The sequence below is a fragment of the Ornithodoros turicata genome, chromosome 2 (assembly GCF_037126465.1).
Source record: "Ornithodoros turicata isolate Travis chromosome 2, ASM3712646v1, whole genome shotgun sequence".
NCBI lineage: Eukaryota > Metazoa > Arthropoda > Arachnida > Ixodida > Argasidae > Ornithodoros > Ornithodoros turicata.
In genome coordinates, this window is record NC_088202.1 from 148,698,831 (window position 1) to 148,721,545 (window position 22,715).

The 22,715-nt window shown below is 47.7% G+C and overlaps 1 protein-coding gene across 1 annotated transcript in view; it reads right to left on the reverse strand.

The window, feature by feature from the left end:
• The window catches only part of LOC135385137 (kinesin-like protein KIF28P), a 33,948-nt gene extending 15,875 nt beyond the window's left edge, over window positions 1–18,073 (reverse strand). The window contains exons 1-3 of the mRNA XM_064614313.1: window positions 17,906–18,073; window positions 16,366–16,498; window positions 14,551–14,630 (exon numbers count right to left, since the gene is read on the reverse strand). Coding sequence (XP_064470383.1) covers window positions 14,551–14,630; window positions 16,366–16,498; window positions 17,906–18,073 — 381 coding nt within the window. The remainder of the gene's footprint in view (window positions 1–14,550; window positions 14,631–16,365; window positions 16,499–17,905) is intronic.
• Between the last annotated feature and the right edge of the window lie 4,642 nt (window positions 18,074–22,715).

The following is a 22,715-nucleotide window of genomic DNA, read 5'->3' on the forward strand; positions in this document are numbered from 1 at the left end:
AACTGTTGTTGCCTCTTTTGCGCATGGCATTGGATACAACAGGGTATAGAACACTTCGGACACACTTCACGATGCATGTGCTTCCCATGATTCAATGGAGCTCAGCATTAACGAGCGGAAAAGTGAAGCTCAAGTAGAATTAACGTAACAGTTATGCTCCCCATGCATGCCAGTGGCCTAACGTTCTATCTATCCCAACCTGTTTGGAAGCGACGACTTTTCAACAAGCTCGGTGCGTGTCTGTGTGCAACACACTACGATTATCTTCTCAGAGCTCTCGATTTTTTAATATATTTTTAGTGTCAATGAGCCAGCCACGGAGAGCGAGCCGAAAAGTAGAGTAACCGTAGCCTACAGTAACATCTCTACTGTCGTTAATTGCAGGAAAATTAATTCCCGAAAACTAGTTTGTATCTACCATGGAGTAGTTTGATTCCATGTATAGTTGACTACTGCCCACAATTGGTTGACATCAGCCATGGAAACCGCAACGCGTGCCGGTGACATCGAGGTTTGGCGAGTCGGGTCGTTTAATTATATGTCACATACAGGGTGTGTGCATATAAATCTAAGTGGCATTTATGCACTATAGCTTGTTGTCTATCTCACTGACGACCTTCCTGTGGCGCACGATGGCGCATTTATGCGTGCGAAAGCTGCAGAACAATAGTGGGAGCCATACTCAACGTAAAAAATAAACAGAGCGACGAAAACAACGGCTTCCGTGCATTAGAATAGGGCAACATGGCGGTCTCAGGTGAGTTGTGTGCAGGTACCGCTAGAGGCACTACCGATGAGCATCCATGTGGGACATCGTTTCGGTTTCTGCTGGTTTCTGCACCCATGGCTCCCCTAGCGGTACCTGCACAGAACTCTCCCGAGGCCGCCATGTTGCCCTATTCTAATGCACGGAAGCCGATGTTCTCTCACCCACTTCGCAATGCGCGAAGCGTCCGTGAATTAGGGGGCGGATTAGTGTCCATTCTAGGGGTCACCTCCACGAACTGAACAAGGTATACCTTATTTGGTGACTCTACTGGACATTTTGTGGACTGTGACGTGGGTCCAGGACAAGATGGAGACCGCTTGGGGATAGTTACAAAATTTGGACATTGTGTTGCCCCTGTGAAAGTACCTTGGTCGGTGAGGCCAACGCTGATGATGGCACTTCCTTTCTCTAGCTTTTTCTTGAGAGCTTCGTTCTCCTCCTTGAGTTCCCGTAACAACTTCTCTGTTTGGCTTTCATTCACCTTCACCAGGTTCTTGATCTCCTTTGTTCGTTCGGCTGTAATTCGTAAGATGGTCAGGAATCGGACAAGTTGGTAAACGTCTAACATAACTAAAGCAGCGCTTCAGAGACGGAAACAGAAGTAGACAGGACAGGCGCTCAGGACGGGAGCGCCTGTCCTGTCTACTTCTGTTTCCGTCTCTGAAGCGCTTCTTTAGTTATGCAAGCCGCTGCAATTCAATCGTGGGAGTGTTTGGTAGTTCCCCATTGCTGCTGGTGATGTGGGGAATGAAATAATAGCGAGTGTTAGTAGACCGTTGATAACGTGGCTTCCGAGGTACAGTATCTACCGCACCCAATCAACGGATAAGATCCTGGGTCATGCCATTGGTTCCGGTGGGGACCATTGGTTCCCCATTGCTGCTGGTGATGTGGGGAATGAAATAATAGCGAGTGTTAGTAGACCGTTGATAACGTGGCTTCTGAGGTACAGTATCTACCGCACCCAATCAACGGATAAGATTCTGGGTCATGCCATTGGTTCCGGTGGGGACCATTGGTTCCCCATTGCTGCTGGTGATGTAGGGAATGAAATGATAGCGAGTGTTAGTAGACCGTTGATAACGTGGCTTCCGAGGTACAGTATCTACCGCACCCAATCAACGGATAAGATCCTGGGTCATGCCATTGGTTCCGGTGGGGACCATTGGTTCCCCATTGCTGCTGATGATGTGGGGAATGAAATAATAGCGAGTGTTAGTAGACCGTTGATAACGTGGCTTCCGAGGTACAGTATCTACCGCACCCAATCAACGGATAAGATCCTGGGTCATGCCATTGGTTCCGGTGGGGACCATTGGTTCCCCATTGCTGCTGGTGATGTGGGGAATGAAATAATAGCGAGTGTTAGTAGACCGTTGATAACGTGGCTTCCGAGGTACAGTATCTACCGCACCCAATCAACGGATAAGATCCTGGGTCATGCCATTGGTTCCGGTGGGGACCATTGGTTCCCCATTGCTGCTGGTGATGTGGGGAATGAAATAATAGCGAGTGTTAGTAGACCGTTGATAACGTGGCTTCTGAGGTACAGTATCTACCGCACCCAATCAACGGATAAGATTCTGGGTCATGCCATTGGTTCCGGTGGGGACCATTGGTTCCCCATTGCTGCTGGTGATGTAGGGAATGAAATGATAGCGAGTGTTAGTAGACCGTTGATAACGTGGCTTCCGAGGTACAGTATCTACCGCACCCAATCAACGGATAAGATCCTGGGTCATGCCATTGGTTCCGGTGGGGACCATTGGTTCCCCATTGCTGCTGATGATGTAGGGAATGAAATAATAGCGAGTGTTAGTAGACCGCTGATAACGTAGCTTCCGAGGTACAGTATCTACCGCACCCAATCAACGGATAAGATTCTGGGTCATGCCATTGGTTCCGGTGGGAAGCATTGGTTCCCCATTGCTGCTGGTGAAGTGGGGAATGAAATAAAATCGAGTGTTAGTAGACCGTTGATAACGTGGCTTCCGAGGTACAGTATCTACCGCACCCAATCAACGGATAAGATTCTGGGTCATGCCATTGGTTCCGGTGGGGACCATTGGTTCCCCATTGCTGCTGGTGATGTAGGGAATGAAATAATAGCGAGTGTTAGTAGACCGTTGATAACGTGGCTTCCGAGGTACAGTATCTACCGCACCCAATCAACGGATAAGATTCTGGGTCATGCCATTGGTTCCGGTGGGGAGCATTGGTTCCCCATTGCTGCTTGTGATGTGGGGAATGAAATAATAGCGAGTGTTAGTAGACCGTTGATAACGTGGCTTCCGAGGTACAGTATCTACCGCACCCAATCAACGGATAAGATTCTGGGTCATGCCATTGGTTCCGGTGGGGAGCATTGGTTCCCCATTGCTGCTTGTGATGTGGGGAATGAAATAATAACGAGTGTTAGTAGACCGTTGATAACGTGGCTTCCGAGGTACAGTATCTACCGCACCCAATCAACGGATAAGATTCTGGGTCATGCCATTGGTTCCGGTGGGGAGCATTGGTTCCCCATTGCTGCTTGTGATGTGGGGAATGAAATAATAGCGAGTGTTAGTAGACCGTTGATAACGTGGCTTCCGAGGTACAGTATCTACCGCACCCAATCAACGGATAAGATTCTGGGTCATGCCATTGGTTCCGGTGGGGAGCATTGGTTCCCCATTGCTGCTTGTGATGTGGGGAATGAAATAATAACGAGTGTTAGTAGACCGTTGATAACGTGGCTTCCGAGGTACAGTATCTACCGCACCCAATCAACGGATAAGATTCTGGGTCATGCCATTGGTTCCGGTGGGGAGCATTGGTTCCCCATTGCTGCTTGTGATGTGGGGAATGAAATAATAGCGAGTGTTAGTAGACCGTTGATAACGTGGCTTCCGAGGTACAGTATCTACCGCACCCAATCAACGGATAAGATTCTGGGTCATGCCATTGGTTCCGGTGGGGAGCATTGGTTCCCCATTGCTGCTTGTGATGTGGGGAATGAAATAATAACGAGTGTTAGTAGACCGTTGATAACGTGGCTTCCGAGGTACAGTATCTACCGCACCCAATCAACGGATAAGATTCTGGGTCATGCCATTGGTTCCGGTGGGGAGCATTGGTTCCCCATTGCTGCTTGTGATGTGGGGAATGAAATAATAGCGAGTGTTAGTAGACCGTTGATAACGTGGCTTCCGAGGTACAGTATCTACCGCACCCAATCAACGGATAAGATTCTGGGTCATGCCATTGGTTCCGGTGGGGAGCATTGGTTCCCCATTGCTGCTTGTGATGTGGGGAATGAAATAATAGCGAGTGTTAGTAGACCGTTGATAACGTGGCTTCCGAGGTACAGTATCTACCGCACCCAATCAACGGATAAGATTCTGGGTCATGCCATTGGTTCCGGTGGGGAGCATTGGTTCCCCATTGCTGCTTGTGATGTGGGGAATGAAATAATAGCGAGTGTTAGTAGACCGTTGATAACGTAGCTTCCGAGGTACAGTATCTACCGCACCCAATCAACGGATAAGATTCTGGGTCATGCCATTGGTTCCGGTGGGAAGCATTGGTTCCCCATTGCTGCTGGTGAAGTGGGGAATGAAATAAAATCGAGTGTTAGTAGACCGTTGATAACGTGGCTTCCGAGGTACAGTATCTACCGCACCCAATCAACGGATAAGATTCTGGGTCATGCCATTGGTTCCGGTGGGGAGCATTGGTTCCCCATTGCTGCTTGTGATGTGGGGAATGAAATAATAGCGAGTGTTAGTAGACCGTTGATAACGTGGCTTCCGAGGTACAGTATCTACCGCACCCAATCAACGGATAAGATTCTGGGTCATGCCATTGGTTCCGGTGGGGAGCATTGGTTCCCCATTGCTGCTTGTGATGTGGGGAATGAAATAATAGCGAGTGTTAGTAGACCGTTGATAACGTGGCTTCCGAGGTACAGTATCTACCGCACCCAATCAACGGATAAGATTCTGGGTCATGCCATTGGTTCCGGTGGGGAGCATTGGTTCCCCATTGCTGCTTGTGATGTGGGGAATGAAATAATAGCGAGTGTTAGTAGACCGTCGATAACGTGGCTTCCGAGGTACAGTATCTACCGCACCCAATCAACGGATAAGATTCTGGGTCATGCCATTGGTTCCGGTGGGGAGCATTGGTTCCCCATTGCTGCTTGTGATGTGGGGAATGAAATAATAGCGAGTGTTAGTAGACCGTTGATAACGTGGCTTCCGAGGTACAGTATCTACCGCACCCAATCAACGGATAAGATTCTGGGTCATGCCATTGGTTCCGGTGGGGAGCATTGGTTCCCCATTGCTGCTTGTGATGTGGGGAATGAAATAATAGCGAGTGTTAGTAGACCGTTGATAACGTGGCTTCCGAGGTACAGTATCTACCGCACCCAATCAACGGATAAGATTCTGGGGCATGCCATTGGTTCCGGTGGGGAGCATTGGTTCCCCATTGCTGCTTGTGATGTGGGGAATGAAATAATAGCGAGTGTTAGTAGACCGTTGATAACGTGGCTTCCGAGGTACAGTATCTACCGCACCCAATCAACGGATAAGATTCTGGGTCATGCCATTGGTTCCGGTGGGGAGCATTGGTTCCCCATTGCTGCTTGTGATGTGGGGAATGAAATAATAGCGAGTGTTAGTAGACCGTTGATAACGTGGCTTCCGAGGTACAGTATCTACCGCACCCAATCAACGGATAAGATTCTGGGTCATGCCATTGGTTCCGGTGGGGAGCATTGGTTCCCCATTGCTGCTTGTGATGTGGGGAATGAAATAATAGCGAGTGTTAGTAGACCGTTGATAACGTGGCTTCCGAGGTACAGTATCTACCGCACCCAATCACCGGATAAGATTCTGGGTCATGTCATTGATTTCCCAATGCTGGTGGTAATGTGGGGAATGAAATAGTGAGTGCTAGTAGACCGCTCATAACGTCACCGTTAGCTTATTGTGCCTATTGGAACCAATGACAGAGCGCGTGACTCAGAATCTTATCTGTTGATAGGGTGCGGTAGACGCGGTAGCCTACCGAGCTCCCGGTAATGGTCTACTAACACTAGCCAATCAGCCCCTTGACAACTTCACGTTGACGTTATCAACGGTCCACTAACGTTCTCTATTGTCGGCACAAGTTTTATCGCCAGGAGTGTTGTACGTACCGTACCGGAGGGTAGATAAGGTTTCTTCGTGGTGTACATCCGCTGGGCTGATAGCTGCTATCTGCGCAACAGTAATAGAAGATTTAGCGCTCGTTCTTTTTATGGACGATATTAAGGAGTTTTAGGAGAACGTACAGTGCTGGATAAATGTTTATGGAACACGCTCCGTGCGCATTCCTTCCCCAGAGTGACACAGTAAGCAGGGAATGGGACCGTACGGACTTGCAGACAGGTGAGTTACCTAAGCACATGTCTGTAATATACCTCTCCCTGTGTGTAAACAAATGACGTCATAGTGTTCGACAGCGCCACCAATTTGGTAGACTTCAACTAGAAGCTAGAGGCGAAGAAGGTCGCGGGCGAAAGCCACCTTCTTGAGGGGATTACGGTGACCCCTGAAAGGGATGCGCGACCTTCGGTCCTACTTTTCTTTCAATAGACCTCTACCTGTTTGTAAACAAATGATGTCATAATGTTCGACAGCACCACGAGTTTGGTAGAGTTGAACTACGTTCAATGCTAGTGGCGAACAAGGTCGCGCCCGAAAGCCACGGTCTTGAGGGGATTACGATGGTCAAGAGAGAAACTGATGTTCTGAGGCTGGAACACATAGAAGGGACAGACACAAACAAAGCCTCAAATTGCCTAAGAAATCAACGATGAAAGATGAAAGTCACTGAAAAGGTTAGCCAGCTGTAGGGATCGAACCCACATCTTCTGGATTACCGGTCCAGGGCTCTACCAATTGAGCTAAGCTAACACGCCTTTCCAGCGACTTTCGGGGTGCGTCATCTGAAGGGACGACAAACCAGCCACTCACTCTCACTCACCCTCCTTTCACTCTTACATTTTTGCTCACTCATACGCACATTCATACGACGGAAATCGACGCAAGCGGCACCTGTTGAACAAGAGAGAAATCCAGAAGATGTGGGTTCGATCCCTACAGCTGGCTAACCTTTTCAGTGACTTTAATCTTTCATCGTAGATTACGATGGTCTCTGAAAAGGACGCGACCTTCGGTCCCACTTTTCTTTCAATAGGAGGCAGCGAACAAATGCCCATTCGTGAAACCCAGCTCTCCCCTCCCGATCTGTTTTGGTTTCGGTGTGTCTACCAACGTCATGATGACGTTTCTCGGGTAATGGTTTATAGGAGGCAGCGAACAAGTGCCGATTTGTGGAATCCAGCCCTCCTCGTCTGTCTAGCAACGTCATGGATGACGTTTCTCGGGTAGAGGTTTATTCCGTACGGTACCATTCGCTGCTATATAGCATATATCACTCTGAGGAAGGAATGCGCCGGAGAGCGTTCCGTAAACTTTTGTCCAGTACTGTGCATGTTTCACAATAACATTTCCGACAACATGATAAGCCAGTCGCCGGATCCCCTTGGAATGACTGACATGACGTTGCTGAAATCTGATTGACTGACATCGATACGGAGCCGCAATCGGACGACGCTTACGATTTCCTAAAACTTGTCATTGTTGAATGTATACACTCAAAAGCGGAACTTGACCACACTGAAGAATGATACCGTTATCACTCCCGATTGGCGTACGACTTTTTGGGACAATTAACGTAACTGCGTGAGTGTCACAAAAAGGCCTCCCGTATTTAACCAATCAGGGCGCAGAACGATATCATTCGGGATGGTAGTCGGCTACGTGCTATGTGGTCAAGCCGCGTTTTTAGTGTGTACGAACTACTGCCATACCAACCAAATCTCGTATCCGTATCTTAATAATAATAATAATTTTATTCACAAAATCATGAAATTGAGGTGAACAAAAAGCCGCATGGTGCGACTTGACGAGGCTCCCCTCCCATCTTTTACTTACCATGACGGTCTTGCTGTTCCCACCCAGAGCGTTCATCAATAATCGGGTAAGGACGGATTCTCTGTAAGGCACTGCAAAGTAACCGTAAGTAACGTCAGCGTTTTCCATCTATATCGTCTCTACGTCTTACGGGTGAACGGACTACAAATTGGACCACAAACGGGACAGTTTGAAAAGAGAAAACGGGGTAACGAAGAATTATTTTCAACGATACGCGACACTCCAATTGCACACCCCCTAGCCACAGTTATACGCGACACTTAGGATAATTTACGTTACGAACGTTAATTCGCACGCTCCATCGTCACGATTACCACAGTTGCTTTTGTCGTATGTCCTCTGGGTATTTACGCGGACGAAGGCGCAATCTTTTACGAATATTACGAATTGTTTAGAAATATTAACGAGAAATACTTATCGTTCGTCTCTGTACAATTAAAGTTTGTTTGAACGTAAACTGAAGGCTAAACAATAGTCTTTACTGTGAGACGAGGATGAAACTTGTGACAATTATTCCTCGTGTCCTCACGTACCGTTTGGTTTGTCACGTTTTCGTGCCGAGTTTAGTCTCCTTACTTCTACTCTGTGTGTACTCACGCAAGACACTCACAATCACATAACTGTTCTCATTGGCGAGTGCCCGGCGGGTCGTGGCGTCAAACCTTGCCAGATGCCGACGCCAGCCAACACCTAGATCGTAGAAGGCCTGCGCACTACACTCTTAAAAATGAACTTCACCGCATAGCACGCTCCTAGTCAACCATAATCTCGAATGATATCGTTATCTGCCCTGATTTGTTGAAAACGGGAGGCGTACGCCTTTTTTGTGACACTTATGCTGTTCATAATTGTCATAAAAAAGGCGTACGCCTATCGGTTTCAACAAATCAGGGCAGATAACGATATCATTCGAGATTATGGTTGGCTAGGAGCGTGCTATGCGGTGAAGTTCATTTTTAAGAGTGTACGCCGCACAGCGAGTCCTGCTGCTACAACTGTTGATGCTGCTATGACTTCAATGAAAGAGCGAACAATAAGAGAAAAGTTCCAGGTAGCTCGCAAAGCTCACGCAGGCCTCCGTGCGTGACGTGTGCGTGACGTAGGGCGCAGGCCTTCTGCTATCTAGGAGGTGTTGCGCCAGCCACCACATGGACGCCAGCGGACTTGCCGAAAACGTGGCACGTCCTGCTTGCGACGCGGTTGTCTGAAATCAGCACCCCGTGGTTTAAACCATCTCAAATCTCCACACTCTTAAAAATGAACTTCACCACATTGCACGCTCCTAGCCAACCATCATCCTGAATGACAACGTTCTCGCCCCTGATTTGTTGAAAACGGGAGGCGGAGCGTATTTTGTGGCCATTATGCACGGCACAGAATAGGCTCCGCCTCCCGTTTTCAACAAATCAGGGGCGAGAACGTTGTCATTCGGGATGATGGTTGGCTAGGAGCGTGCTATGTGGTGAAGTTCATTTTTAAGAGTGCAGGCGTTGCAGGGTCATTTATTTTGAGTAAGAAACACGTGCAACATGTGGTCCACCTTTAAATAGAATATTGGAACAACCAACGTTCGAGGGCAATCGAGGAAATGTAGGCTGCAGCACTACTGACAGGCGATTTCAGACAACTGTGTCGCGAGCAGTACATCAAATAGCAACACGCAGGTCAGTACACAGATATCGTGCCACGAATAACGAACGAATTCCGCCGCGCCCATAAGCAGCGCTTGAAAAAAAAAAAAGAAAAAAAAGAAAGAAAAACGTCTGCTTCGGCAGGCCATGTTGTGAGTAACCCTCGTTGGGTGAAAATTCTGCTCTAGTCACGTGACAGATTACCCTTGTATACGACACTGCCTTATTCAAGGGCTACCCGGATCGAATAAGAAAACGCACCCCCTACACACTCTAAAAACAGAGCTTCACCGCATAGCACGCTGTGCGCCAACCATTGCCACGAATGATAGGGTTATCGCTTCCGATTCGAGGAGAGAAGGGGGCGTACGCCTTTTTGTGGAAATTTGGGTATATGGTAATTGTCACAAAAAGGCGTACACCTCCCTCTCTCCTCGAATCAAAAGCGATAACCCTATCGTTCGCGGCAATGATTGGCGCACTGCGTGCTATGCGGTGAAGTTCTGTTTTTAGAGTGCTATACACTGTTAAAACAGAACTTGACCACATAGCACGCTCCTGACCAACCATCATTCCGAATGATATCATTCTGTGTCATGATTTGTTCAAAACAGGGGGGGAGGCGCCTATCTGGGACAAGAAAATCTGTCCCAGATAGGCGCCTCCTCTCATTTTCAACAAATCAATGCACAGAATGATATCATTCGGAATGACGGTTGGCTAGGAGCGTGCTATGCGGTGAAGTTCTGTTTTAACAGTGTAGTGTTGAAGCCTCGAATTTTCGAACGGGAGTCACTGCCACGGGAATGACGTCACGAGAACCACGCCCCAGCATTTTCGCCCACCACCAGTCGACTCTCTCGGGTTCCTCGAGTCCAATAAACGAACACAACCTTCGTAATTTCTATGGAAAAATAAGTGGACAACCTTTGAAACTCTTTCCATTGGCTTTCTCTGCAAGGGCGTGGATACAGCTCCCAAGACAGGAAAGTGATTGGTTAATGGCGATTCCCTCTTTAAGACGCTCCGCTGTTGTCGATCCTAATGCGCCCTGGCGTTCGCTGAAAATGCAACCGTACAATTTGTTATTTTCAAGACGATGAACACGAGAGTGAGCCAAACCTGCCGGCGAGGTCCACCAGGTGTATGAGGGACGTCTTGGTCGTCTCTGGACCCGCAGACCTCTTCGTCTTCTGCATCAGAGTTAGGGTCACAATGGTGTGTGCGCGGCTGGAAGGGGACAGTTTCTATTCGTACGCATAGAAATGGTTTGAGATATATATTGGAAGCTCACCTACTGGAAGCGTTCATGTTTGTAGAAGCGATGCTGCGATTGGTTGTTCCTTCTTCCAATCTCTCCTCAACGTCGCGGTAACTCGTCACAAGGCACTTGGTCAAACCCTCCGCTGGTTAGAACAGTACATTTTATGCACTAATGAACTTTTTCCCAACGAAGGCAATGACACGGTCCAGGCTTCAAAGGTTTCAGAAACGTATTCATTCGGAAAATTCTAAAAGTCCAATCTCCGACATCCGGTCAGATGAGACTCTACCACACCATAACGTCTGGAACCGGGGTAATTGGTATTGAATGATGTCGCGAACGCACACTCTTAGAAATGAACTTCACCGCATAGCACGCTCCTAGCCAACTATCATCTCGAATGATATCGTTATCTGCCCTGACTTGTTGAAAACGGGAGGCGTACGCCTTTTTTGTGACAATTATGAACATCATAAGTGTCACAAAAAAGGCGTATCCTCCCGTTTTCAACAAGTCAGGGGCAGATAACGATATCATTCGAAATGATGGTTGGCTAGGAGCGTGCTATGCGGTGAAGTTCATTTCTAAGAGTGCAGCATAAAAACTACATAGGACACAGCACGACTGCGAACTCTCAACTGGCAAGTCTTTTCACATAGGACGACGCCACAGGGATACCAGCCATTTTTGTTACTTCCCTTAAGCAGTGGCTACGCTCCGCAAGTACGTATAGGTTTCCGCGCAGCAGAAGAGGGCGGGGGAACAATGATGCGCACTCCCATTCGCCGGGTGCCCACACCCGCTCCATGTGCGAAAGGCACAAAGGTAAACAGTAGGGAAACAACAACTTTATTACGAGATGATAAATGGGGAGTTTCACCGCCAGGGGGCGATACTCTACCCCATTGCAGGAATTCCACAGTAACAACAGTAATTAAACAGTAGGAAGTGCAACATACGGTCCGTGTGTCTTCAGCTTCGTTATGCGATACAGTGTTCAATACGCGCTGTATTTATCACTGTACTTCGTCTCATCCGGGTAGATTATCACTCCTTTTATTTCCCCAACACACACACGGCTGCGTCGTCTGTGGAAGAACGCAATTAACTGTCGCCGGTGGCTGGTAACAGATACCCATGTTGTGTGAAGCCGCCGCATCGACCCAAACGGCAATCTATGAGAGGGCTATAGGGGAACAGAAACTGTTGAAACATTGTGCACTACCAAGGCTTTGCCTTCTTGGCGAACACAAAGAAGAGCAACGGGGCAGGACACAGTTTAAAGTGTTGTTTTGCATGTTTTGAGTTGCCCTATACCAAAGAGCAGTGGAGTCTGGCACTCTACCAAAAAGGAGCCTCATCACTGTCTATTCGGTTGCCACTGGCACAGTATCGGGCTCCTGTCGGCTCACGGTCTAAGAAGCAATCACGCAGATCGTACGCCGGTTGAGGCACGGTTGTCTTCGACGCGCCGTTCACGGTACGTTGTACGTTGTACGTTGTCACGTGACTACATTTGCCACTTCTATGAGGACACCTGCAGTTCGCCCTAGATATTTGTCTACTCCGTGAGACCGTTATCTGCATGCATGGGGAACAATATGTTTGAAGGATGTTCACACGAACGAACTTATACAAGAGCCGTATAGTTGGAAACACCGATTGCGTTAAACTTGCGTTTGTTTTTCGTCGATGAACCAAGATCATGTGGAACGAAAAGTGGTACCTCTTATACACAAATCAGAGTCGTTCTAGCCCTCCTAGAGGCACACTATGCACCGCATGCTCCCTTGTTTACCTTTATGGAGCGCGCACAACGGCCAACCAGAAGCGTCCTAGAAACGTCACCGGGACGTCATGCGCATTGACCTCGGGGACTTGCGGAGCGTATAGAAGCAACGTCAGGGATTGGACTTAAAGGAGCTCAGAAAGCACTTCAATCACTACCATTTTCCTGAGCCAATCCGTTATCTTGCCTATTAAAGTACACCATGCCAAGTGATTCATTCAACAGACGTATAAATATACAGAATTTCGGTTTTAAAAATCGCGATCGTTGCGCAACGGTGGCAGGGCTCGGACCGAGCCGACCAGCCGCTCGTGTCATTTTGACGTCACAACTATACAGCCCGCAGGCAGGTTTGGAGAAACGTCGCCTGCTATGTTTCGCCCGGAACGACGCCGTAAGCCGCAGCGCTGGAAGAAGCGTTTATCGGATCATTTTATTTGATTTATCAGATACAGTAAAAAACATTGGTCCGCAGACACCGTTCCATGTTAGGCCGCGAGATTGTGGAGGCCACCCTCACTGACAAGTCCCCGAACAACGTTAGCCAAAGATCGGTCAACCTGTCCCCCGCTCGAGCTCGCTTTTGTCTAGTGCGACCTTCCTGAGTAGGTGGATTTTGAAAATAAATCAAATTGAAATGAAAATAAAACTCGATGTTCTGTCCGTGTCCGTGTCCTGTGTCGCGTTCCTTAGCGTGATGGTTGTTACTGTTGTGTGGGTAAACGTTGCTCCAGTTCACGCTTCAAAATGGTTGCCGCATCGCTATCATCACTAACCCATCGCTTCGATTGGCAACTTTGTTAGTCGTTCAGATAATGACTCATTCAGCTGGAGGTGTGTTCTTACCGATACGTTGTCAGATACAGTCCAGTGAAACCTATCGCAATGCCGTCGCCGGCATGTCGCGGCTGCAGATATCCTCGCGCTGTGTATCCATTGACCGTTGCAAAGACCAACTGTTGACCATCTATTTACTGTTGCAAAGACCAACAGAGCGAAGCAATGTCATAAACCACCCCAATTTGTGGTCGACTTACCAATCATCGAGCTACACAACGAGAATTAGCCGAGGCAGCCTACAAATATGGACGACACAAACACGCCGGCGTCTTCTGTTCGGTTACCACATGGTGACCAGCAACGCCAGCTAAGTTTGCGCCCGCCGACATGTAAGGCATATCACCGTACGGCGTACAACTCATCATTCTGCATCTCTGTAGAGTCCCAAATTCCCGCTCTGAAAATGGCAACACGTGTCGATATTCCGCAGGCACATGCAAGTCCTCCATTATTCACCATTTGACATGGAGAAAGTAACGAAAAAGAAAACCGGACAGCGCTGACCTCCATAGAAGCGCGGTTGCCCCCTCTCCTTGCCCTTTCCGTCATCACCGATGACATTTTTTCCTCCTCCTCCTCCTCCTTGTTCCACCCTGTGGAGCAAGTCGACCGGAACGCGCGCACGATGTTCGAATGTGTTTTTTTTTTTTCAATAAAAAATATCGCATACAGAGAAAATTTGTGTGTTAATCATCAAGTCGAGTCTTTCACAACACGTTTGGAACTGAACATTTTTTAGATGGCTTTCTGTGCACCTTTAAAAGTTTTAAAACCCCTAGTGCTGGGAAAACGAGCGGGACTAAAAAAGGACTGCTCCTTAACCCAGCACTGGGCGTTTCTGAAGCTTTTATGAGTATAGACATTGCAAAGTTGGTTCAACCTGGATCGTGTTGCGAAAACGACAGCAGGAGTCATTACAGTACCATAGAATCCCCTTTTTGTGTGTTCCCTGATCTTGAGGCCTTTCCTCTTGTCTGGATCCGCTTGTAGAAGATCTCGAACGACTTCATTGTAAATTTCCAGCATACTTAACTCCACCTGTCGTAGGAGGCAAAAACTATATTCAAGTGGGCCATTGACATCAATGGCCATTGAAACTCAGACGCGTAATGTAAGCATTGGATAGAATGCTCTTTGAGCAGTTATACGTTTGCCGCGCATATTCAATGGCTATTGATGTGAACGGTGACAGTCTTGGGTATTACAACGCCTAAGGTGCAACAAACCTCGTACTGTGTGTACTTCTCTAGGCTTCGCCTGGCTTCGATGCCTCGGAAGAGGTCCTCGCATAACCTAGGAACTATTCCTGAATGAAAGGAGACAAGAAAGAGGTCGGCTGAATACACATCGTACCGTCTTAAGACTCAGTTCTTTATTTTCAATTCAATAATTTGTGGGACCGAGGAAAAGGGCTGCACGGCGCGGCTGCAGCCCTATGAAAAATGCATCAAGCTTTTCTGCTGGTCCATTAGTAACTCGTGCTGGACTAGTAGGTCCAGCAGGCGAGGCTAGTGAACCAGCAGAATTGGTTTATGGTCCAGCAAAACATGCGTCTTGTCTAGTAGGCGAGGCTATAGTGGACCAGCAGACTCGTGTACTGGTCCAGCAAAGGCAGCTTGTTTGTCCAGCAGGAAAATTCTGCTGGCCTGTGTGGTCCAGTGCTTGACGTGCCCACGGTGGAGCACTGCACGGACCCAGGCTTACTCGAAAACCCGTGCCCGGCCCGGCTCAGGGGCCGGGACGGGTAAAGCTTTCTTTTTCCGGGCCTGGGCTGGGCTTGAGTTTGACCATTATGGGCTCGGGCCGGGATCGGGCCCGTATATTGTCGGGCCTAGGTCGGACTCGAGCCTGTATTACCCCTCTCTTTGTTAGCCATGGTCAAATTTTACAGCCTGATACAGTGGGCCGGGCTGGGCAGGGCCGGGTAGCCTACAAATTACTCGGGCTCGAACCGGGCTTGAGCCGAGAAACTTAGAATCCTTCGTGCTTGGGCCGGGCCCGAGCTAGGTACGCAGCCGTCGGACCAGGCCCGGGCGGGAAAATCAAAGGAAGGCTGGGCCGGGCCTAGCCCTAAAGATGCGGCCCGTGCAGTGGTCTAGCCCACGGGCCCCTATACAAGAGCAACACAGCGTCTTCACCTCGATGCATATTTTCTACCGTACAAAGCATTGCACATAAGCATTGCATAAGACACGCAAAAATATACAAAGCGTTTCAACAGTTATATATTCACCTCACAGGAATTAAGGCAATTGTCTCGCGAAGTTGGTCTCTCTAAATTGGCGAAAGATCTGTATCTTGGGCGCTAAGTTTATTTAGAATATGCGGTAAGGTATATTAGCTAAGCTATGCGTAAGATAAGGGGCACGAGGACTTGCAACAGTTACTTAAGGAGGGACGTAAAGAACCGTGTCCTCGTCTGTGTTCGCGCCCCTCACAAAATAATTACGGTGTACCAAGATGGCCAAACTTGTAGCCATGACGAAAATCCCCGAGACTATACACTCTTAAAAATGAACTTCACCACATAGCACGCTCCTACCCAACCATCATCCCGAATGACAACGTTCTCGCCCCCGATTTGTTGAAAACGAGAGGCGGAGCCTATTTTGTGCCATTATGTACGGCACAAAATAGGCTCCGCCTCTCGTTTTCAACAAATCGGGGGCGAGAACGTTGTCATTCGGGATGATGGTTGGGTAGGAGCGTGCTATGTGGTGAAGTTCATTTTTAAGAGTGTAGGGAACAGGCGTCCCTTTTTGTTCCTCATTCTCGTTTTTTTTTTCTTTTTGTCATGGATATATGCCACCAGCACGCTTGCTTTTTTTTATCTGTCTTAACAACACCAACAGTAATTTTATTTTTGATGAGGGGCCCATGAACAACCCGAGGGTCTGGGAAATTTGAACAAACTTGTACGTTCTTGGGGAATGAGACTGTGACTATGTGTTGAAGTACACAAGGTTCCCTTAATCATTATTAAGGGTAAATCAGCTGCGTCCAGACACTCCTGTCAGTGTCCTGTGCAATCATATACGTACCTGTGTTGGCACCGTATCCTATCATGGAATAGGACTTTCCGGACCCCGTCTGCCCATAGGCCAGCAATGTAGCGTTGTATCCTTGCCACGCATTTTCCAGGACACCGCGTCCCAACTCCTTGTACACCTTGTCCTGCATAAATCCCAACATCAGTATTATGCTCTCCGATACATTGCCTCGAAAAGAATAAACAGCGTACGTAGTTTGTCCTTGAAATTAGACCAACACAACCATCTTCGTGAAATGAACGCTCGCGGCAAATGACGTCCCCGGAATTTTCCTGCCTCAAAGATTTACCGCATAAATATTGTCGCTTGCCGATTGTAGCACAGGAAGCCCCCACGCAAGATTACGTCGCGTTTCAGCGAGACGACAACACAAGGAATTTAACAAGAAATTTAACGTTTCCGCTTGTGACCCGTGCTGTGCAACTATACAGGGTATTTCACCTAACGTGAAAAACATCGTATTAGAAATTTGCTAGTCTGAACAATGGGGTCAACTCTATTTATCTCGGGGGATATTTTGCAATAATTTCTGAGCATTTTTTTGTTAAATTTAATTCGCGAGAAGTTGAATTTTCCCAATTGAACTCTGAAATTTGTAAAAGTCAACCTCACGTTTTCTGTTTCTTGACGGAAACAGAAAGCACATGCACGATTTACCCTATTCTGTCGCAAAATACATTCACTAATGCTTTGGCAATAGTTGAAAAAATGGCGGAAAACAAAACGTCTTAGAGGAGCACAAATTGCCGGCCGCGCTCAGATCTCCGAAAGAAGCGATGCGAGGAGGACATGTACCTGCCCTTCCACTTTCCAACCTTCCGATACTAATGGCAGCTAGAGTCACTAGATGGGGATCTGGTCCCTATGAATTCCACTAACCATACCATTAAACGACCACTGTCACTGGCGCTTATGCGCCTGGATCTAATGTGGGTTCACGGGAGACCAGTATATAGTGTTGGCTAACTGTGTGAGACTCCGGGTCAAGTTGAGATTCTTATAGTGACTGTGCAAACAAGTTCGGCGCCTTCTTCAGAAATGAGAAACAAAATTGGTTTGGCGGTCGTGGACTGTTCAGTTGCCAAATGATCTATGTAGTCAACCAATGGGGAAACCAGCCGTTCTTGTCGCCCACGTGCTTTCATATCAAACAGTACGATAGCTCTGCCCCAAAATGGCGGTCTCTGCGATCGTGCGACGAAAAATGACACGCCCTAAAATAGACTCCTCCCAATGGCCAATCTCTCCCTATAAACGGCTCTAGTAAATGGCTGCGACACCTGCTTCTCGTGAAAGCGAACTCGTGTGGGGTCTCATTTCTTTGCGATAACTAGTAATGCCACGAATCTGTCGAGCAGTCGAGCTAGCTGTTATAGACGTATATGAACAAGAAGGATTTTTAACTAGAAAGGCCAAGTCCCGTGCAGCGAACCCGAAAGCAAATACAAAAGTTGGTCGGCTTCGACCTCGCGAATAGTTAGTAACAACACTAGCGTGAAATCTCCGTAAACTGTATAGGAGAAAGTTTCACCTGGTCTACGTAATGTTCTCCGTGTGGATGTTCTGGATCCGCCGCCAAGTACCCCGAGTCGAGCCTCAGGTATCCGTCGTGCGACCAGTAGCAGCGGTCGAAGGCGAACTGCTTGGGTTCCGCCTTCGGTGCTTCTGGGTGCCACAGGAGGACTTGTTGCTTGCGCATGCGCACTATACATTTTGTGTGTCGCTGCTGCTCACGTTCGGTGTATAAGTCAACGTAGGTCAAGGAGAATAATGCTTCAAAATGTAAGTAACATAAGGCGTTTGACAGATTAAATCCTCTTACGCTGAGCTGTGAAATCTCTGGTCTTAAAGGGAGACTTCGAAAGGATTCGAAAAAAATTAGGTGAGCATCATACCGCTCCCTTGATACAGAATACAACATTCGCATTCATTTTGTGCGAGTAATTAATTCGTAAATGATGACAATACCAAACCGAAACCAACATCCAAAGCGCACAGCGGTTCGCCCGGAGGAAGATACTGTGACGTCACCCGGCATTGTCGTCTGCTACGAAGCTCGCATTCTTGCATGCGGGATGACGTCGGCAGTGTTGCTTTCAGCGCCCTCTTGCTTCACCGAGGCGAAGCGCTCACTTTGTAATAATTCGTTCGAATAAGATCTGCACAGGGAACGCGATATATTTCGTGTGTACGTTCCTCACACCGCAAGGGTTACTGCTATCTCACAATCGTTATGGTGATTTTGTTGCGGAGTCCCACTTTCAAGGAGCAGTGAGGTGACCCCCGGTGTTGTTTTTTTATTATCCTCTCTCATCTGTCTAAGTGTGTACATCGCTTATACCCACAGTTGCCTCGCGGCGCTAAAACGAAACAGCGAAAATATTTTTCATGGTGATGGAGAGCGTGACGAATGAAACATGTGTTAGCACGAAGGTCGTTAAATGTCACCTCATTGCTCCTTTAAAGACGGAACCTCATTGAAGGGGGAGGAACGACGTACCGGCAGTTGCTGCATAATCACCATGCAGATGACAGCGAATGGGGCCACATCTTTGTGTGTATTCCACGCAAATCAATAATACTGATCCATAATTCAGATCCTGTCCTGCTATACAGGGAACTCGCGTTAATTATTGTCATTGCGCGTTCCTCGAATACACGCCTCTCCCTACATGGAAAAGCTCGTTAGGGCCAACATAGGACAATCATCTGGGGCTACACTGAGGAGAGAAACGAGCAAGTTCTTACCAAGCTGTGGAAACTGCGGAGGATGCTCGACCAGCCATAAATCTACCACGTTCTCGCCGATGCAATAACGTATCGGAGTATAATTCGCGGTACAAATGTTATACAGACCGAACTGCCTACATTCGGTGTTTTCTTTCTTTTCATTTTCTTTGGAAAAATAGCCAAATCGAAATACGTCTACCTGGCTCACGTTTCCACTCTCATAATAAACATATGTGACAACATAATGGGACAACACACGCGACAAGCATGACGGTAATTAACCATAGCTCGTGCACGGAGAAATACAAAGCCGCCATTCTGATTGAAATGAAACAGTCGTCATGAAACACGATGAAACATGTCATCGGAATATTGAAATGAAACAGTCGTTGGAAAGGCCGTCGGGAATCGACCCTATTGGAAAGCCCTGGTGAAGTCGTGTGGCATATTCGGTAGCGCATTTTACTGGCAATCAAAGGACGTGGCTTTGGTTCATTCCCGCGACTGTCTGATAGCGCTAATGTCCGGCTACTGTCTTACAGATGGCGACATCTGTCAGCAGCAGGATTTTCCCGGAAAATATTGACACCCAATTCTAGATCCGTTGGGGACAGCCGTTAAACTGTAGTGCAGAACCAATATGCTCCAAGCGAGCTGAATGAATAGGGTCTGTTGACCACCGCTGCCGAAAATCTACACGCAACTGCTCAGTCAGTAGCCACTATAACCCGGGTTTTAGACGTTGGGAGAAAAAACTTTCTGTTGGATGGATATAAGAGGCAGTCGATCAGACGGACAGTTCGGACTCAAACCAGATTGGATTGGATTGGATAAGGGGGGGGGGGAGTAATGGCAGGATAGGCTCGCCGTTGTTGGCCACACAGAAGTGGGCGACGTCACGACTATAGCAAAAAAAAAAAAAAAAAGAGAAAGAACACAAACATAAAGAAAGGACGGACGGATGGAGGATAGAGTAGGATGAAGGACGGGGATGTGGTGAGGGTGCACGAGTTCGTCGGGGAGAGCAAAGTATTAGATGGGTCGTTGAGCAAGGCCTGCCAGGAAAATATGGAGTGGTTAGTCCCGACCCAGTCAGGACTGGCTACTCCAAAACACGTTTGTGGGTGGAACAATAGAGCCAGAAAAAAAGAGAGAAAACAAACAAACAAACAAACAGGAAAAAGGCAGAGTGAGTCAAGCAGAAGAAAGCTCCCACAGCGACTCTCTTCTCGAAGCGGGTCGCTGGAGTCGATGAGGAACTTGACTCTCGTACCTCACGATTCCGACTCGCTTTTAATGCTTGCACAGACCGAGATGGAAATACGGAAAACCGGTCTCGGGGAATCATTTGGTGTCCTGATCTTCGGTTTCGATTCCGGCCAGGACACCACTAACCTGGTGGAAGGGTTGCATAGGCATGATGATGCTAATGATAGTCAACCGCGAAGGACGTCAGGTATGACACGGTGAGATTTCGAGAGCATACTGAAGGGGGGAAACTCTCAGCTGCGCGGAATGAATCGGCAGTTGGTCACATATGTTGTCTAGCGATGAGAAGCAACGAATTCTCGAGCTGTGGAAGGACAGATAATTTGAAAGGTCAGTCGAATTATTTTAAAGCCCGTTCCCCGAACACCTACTACCGCCCATGCCAGCTTTTGGTCGATGGATTCAAATTTATTCGTGTGCTCTTATCGATCGTCAGAATTTTTGAGCGAAAACGGTAGTAGCTACGGATACGAAATGAAAGAGAACTTCCTGAACACCCCACGACTTCCGGCATTCTAAGACGTGCGTCTTTATGAAACGTTTCTATGACAACCGGGTCTGCATTGGCAATTTGTCGCAGCGATACTTGACGACATATCTACAACGCGACTTGCTATAGATAGAGACCAGCCAATCTTGAACCTGTACATAACCGACGTTATCGTTCAGACATCACGCAACGGCATGCGAAAGTAGTAATTGGGAGCGACAAAATATGAGCAGTTTCGAACGAAAATGGTCTTCTAGGCTTCATGTAGCAAAAATGAATTTTGTGTCATACATTATAGCACTTAAAGGGAGACTTCGCAACCAAATGGACTTCAAGCTTGCGGTATTCCCACAATCATTTACACGAACTGAACACAGTTGTGAAATATCTCCCTATCGAAAAAACCATCAGACAAGTTTCTGATGGTACATCAGAGACCGTAATTTGGGACCAGTCAGACCATCAGGCTTGCTGCTTTATCGAAAGCAACTGTGCTTTTTGCTACAGTAGCTGAATGAACCTGGTGACTGGTCTTGATGGTCTGTCAGATCACTAACAGTCCATCAGACAGCCTCACGTAGTACAAAATGGCCTGATGGTCTGTCAGGGTACTGTGTTTGTACATCAAGCCTCCTGATGGCGTACAAAATGTTCAGGACTGTCCATCAAAACATCTTGATGGAATATCAGGATGCGTTGATATGTTCATCAGATTGGTTGATGGACCGTCAAGCCATTCTGATGTACCATTAAAATATCTTGATGGTCCATCAGAAGTGTCTGACATTTTTTTCGATAGGGCGGTTGTAAACGAAGGTGGAATCATCATGAAAACGACTTTTGAAATTCGAAAAAGTCTGGCTCCCACAGAGCGTTGATGGAAGTGTACTTCTTTCTTTCTCTGGTTGGCCAACGTTACCGTGCATTAGTCATATCATTTCTGCGCTGTTTCCTGCAGGTGTCCGCTGTTTCTTTCCATATGTCTCTGAGTAATCCCGAATCCTCGTCAATTGTTTTCTTTCGGGAGTGTAACACAGCGGCTACGACCGGCGTGGTATACTACTTGTCCGCTCCATGCAGGGTGACGTAACGCGTTGACCTTCGGAGGGGAAAGTTTTTGAGACTCCTCTCCACATTCCTGTTTCGGTTTGATTGCTGGCGTATTTGAGGCCTAATTCGTCACACGAGAAAGAAACAAAGTTGATGGCAGGTATACCGTGGATGTTATGCACCAAATACGATGTGCAGCAATTTTTTCACCGATCGTTCCCAAGTATCCCTTTAAAGGGACTCTCGCATCCTGAAACGTGTGTATATGAGACCGATACAGTAATGTTCGACACCAGACTTCACAGTCTACTTGGCTATAGGTTTCGCTTCCGAAAACTGCTTACATACTAAATAAAGGAGTTTCAAAGATTCGCACTTCCTCTGCAGCTAAGGAAGCCCCAGCGATATTAACATCATGATGACGTAAGCCAGGCGTGCCAATGGGAGTGCAGCGCAGGCGATTGTCTCCGAGCTCGTCTGCTTCGCTTTCGCATCACAATATATTAAATGAAAAGTCCTCGGTAGGCACGCCAACTGTCACTTACCAGTGTGAGTTCTGGCCGGACCATGTCGCGCGGAACACGGTGTTACGCTCCTGGCTGAACGACGCTTACCCATAGAAGCAAGGAGGAAGGGAAACTGAGGAAGCACAGCCGTTTGTTTCCGTATCACGAAAGTGTAGTGGAAGTGACGACATAGCGTGCACGTCATATAGATCAGGTGACCGGAGCCGACCAATCTGCGGTGAGACGTCGCCACAACTGGGACAAATAATTCAGCTGCCAGTCCGTGTAGATCGCGT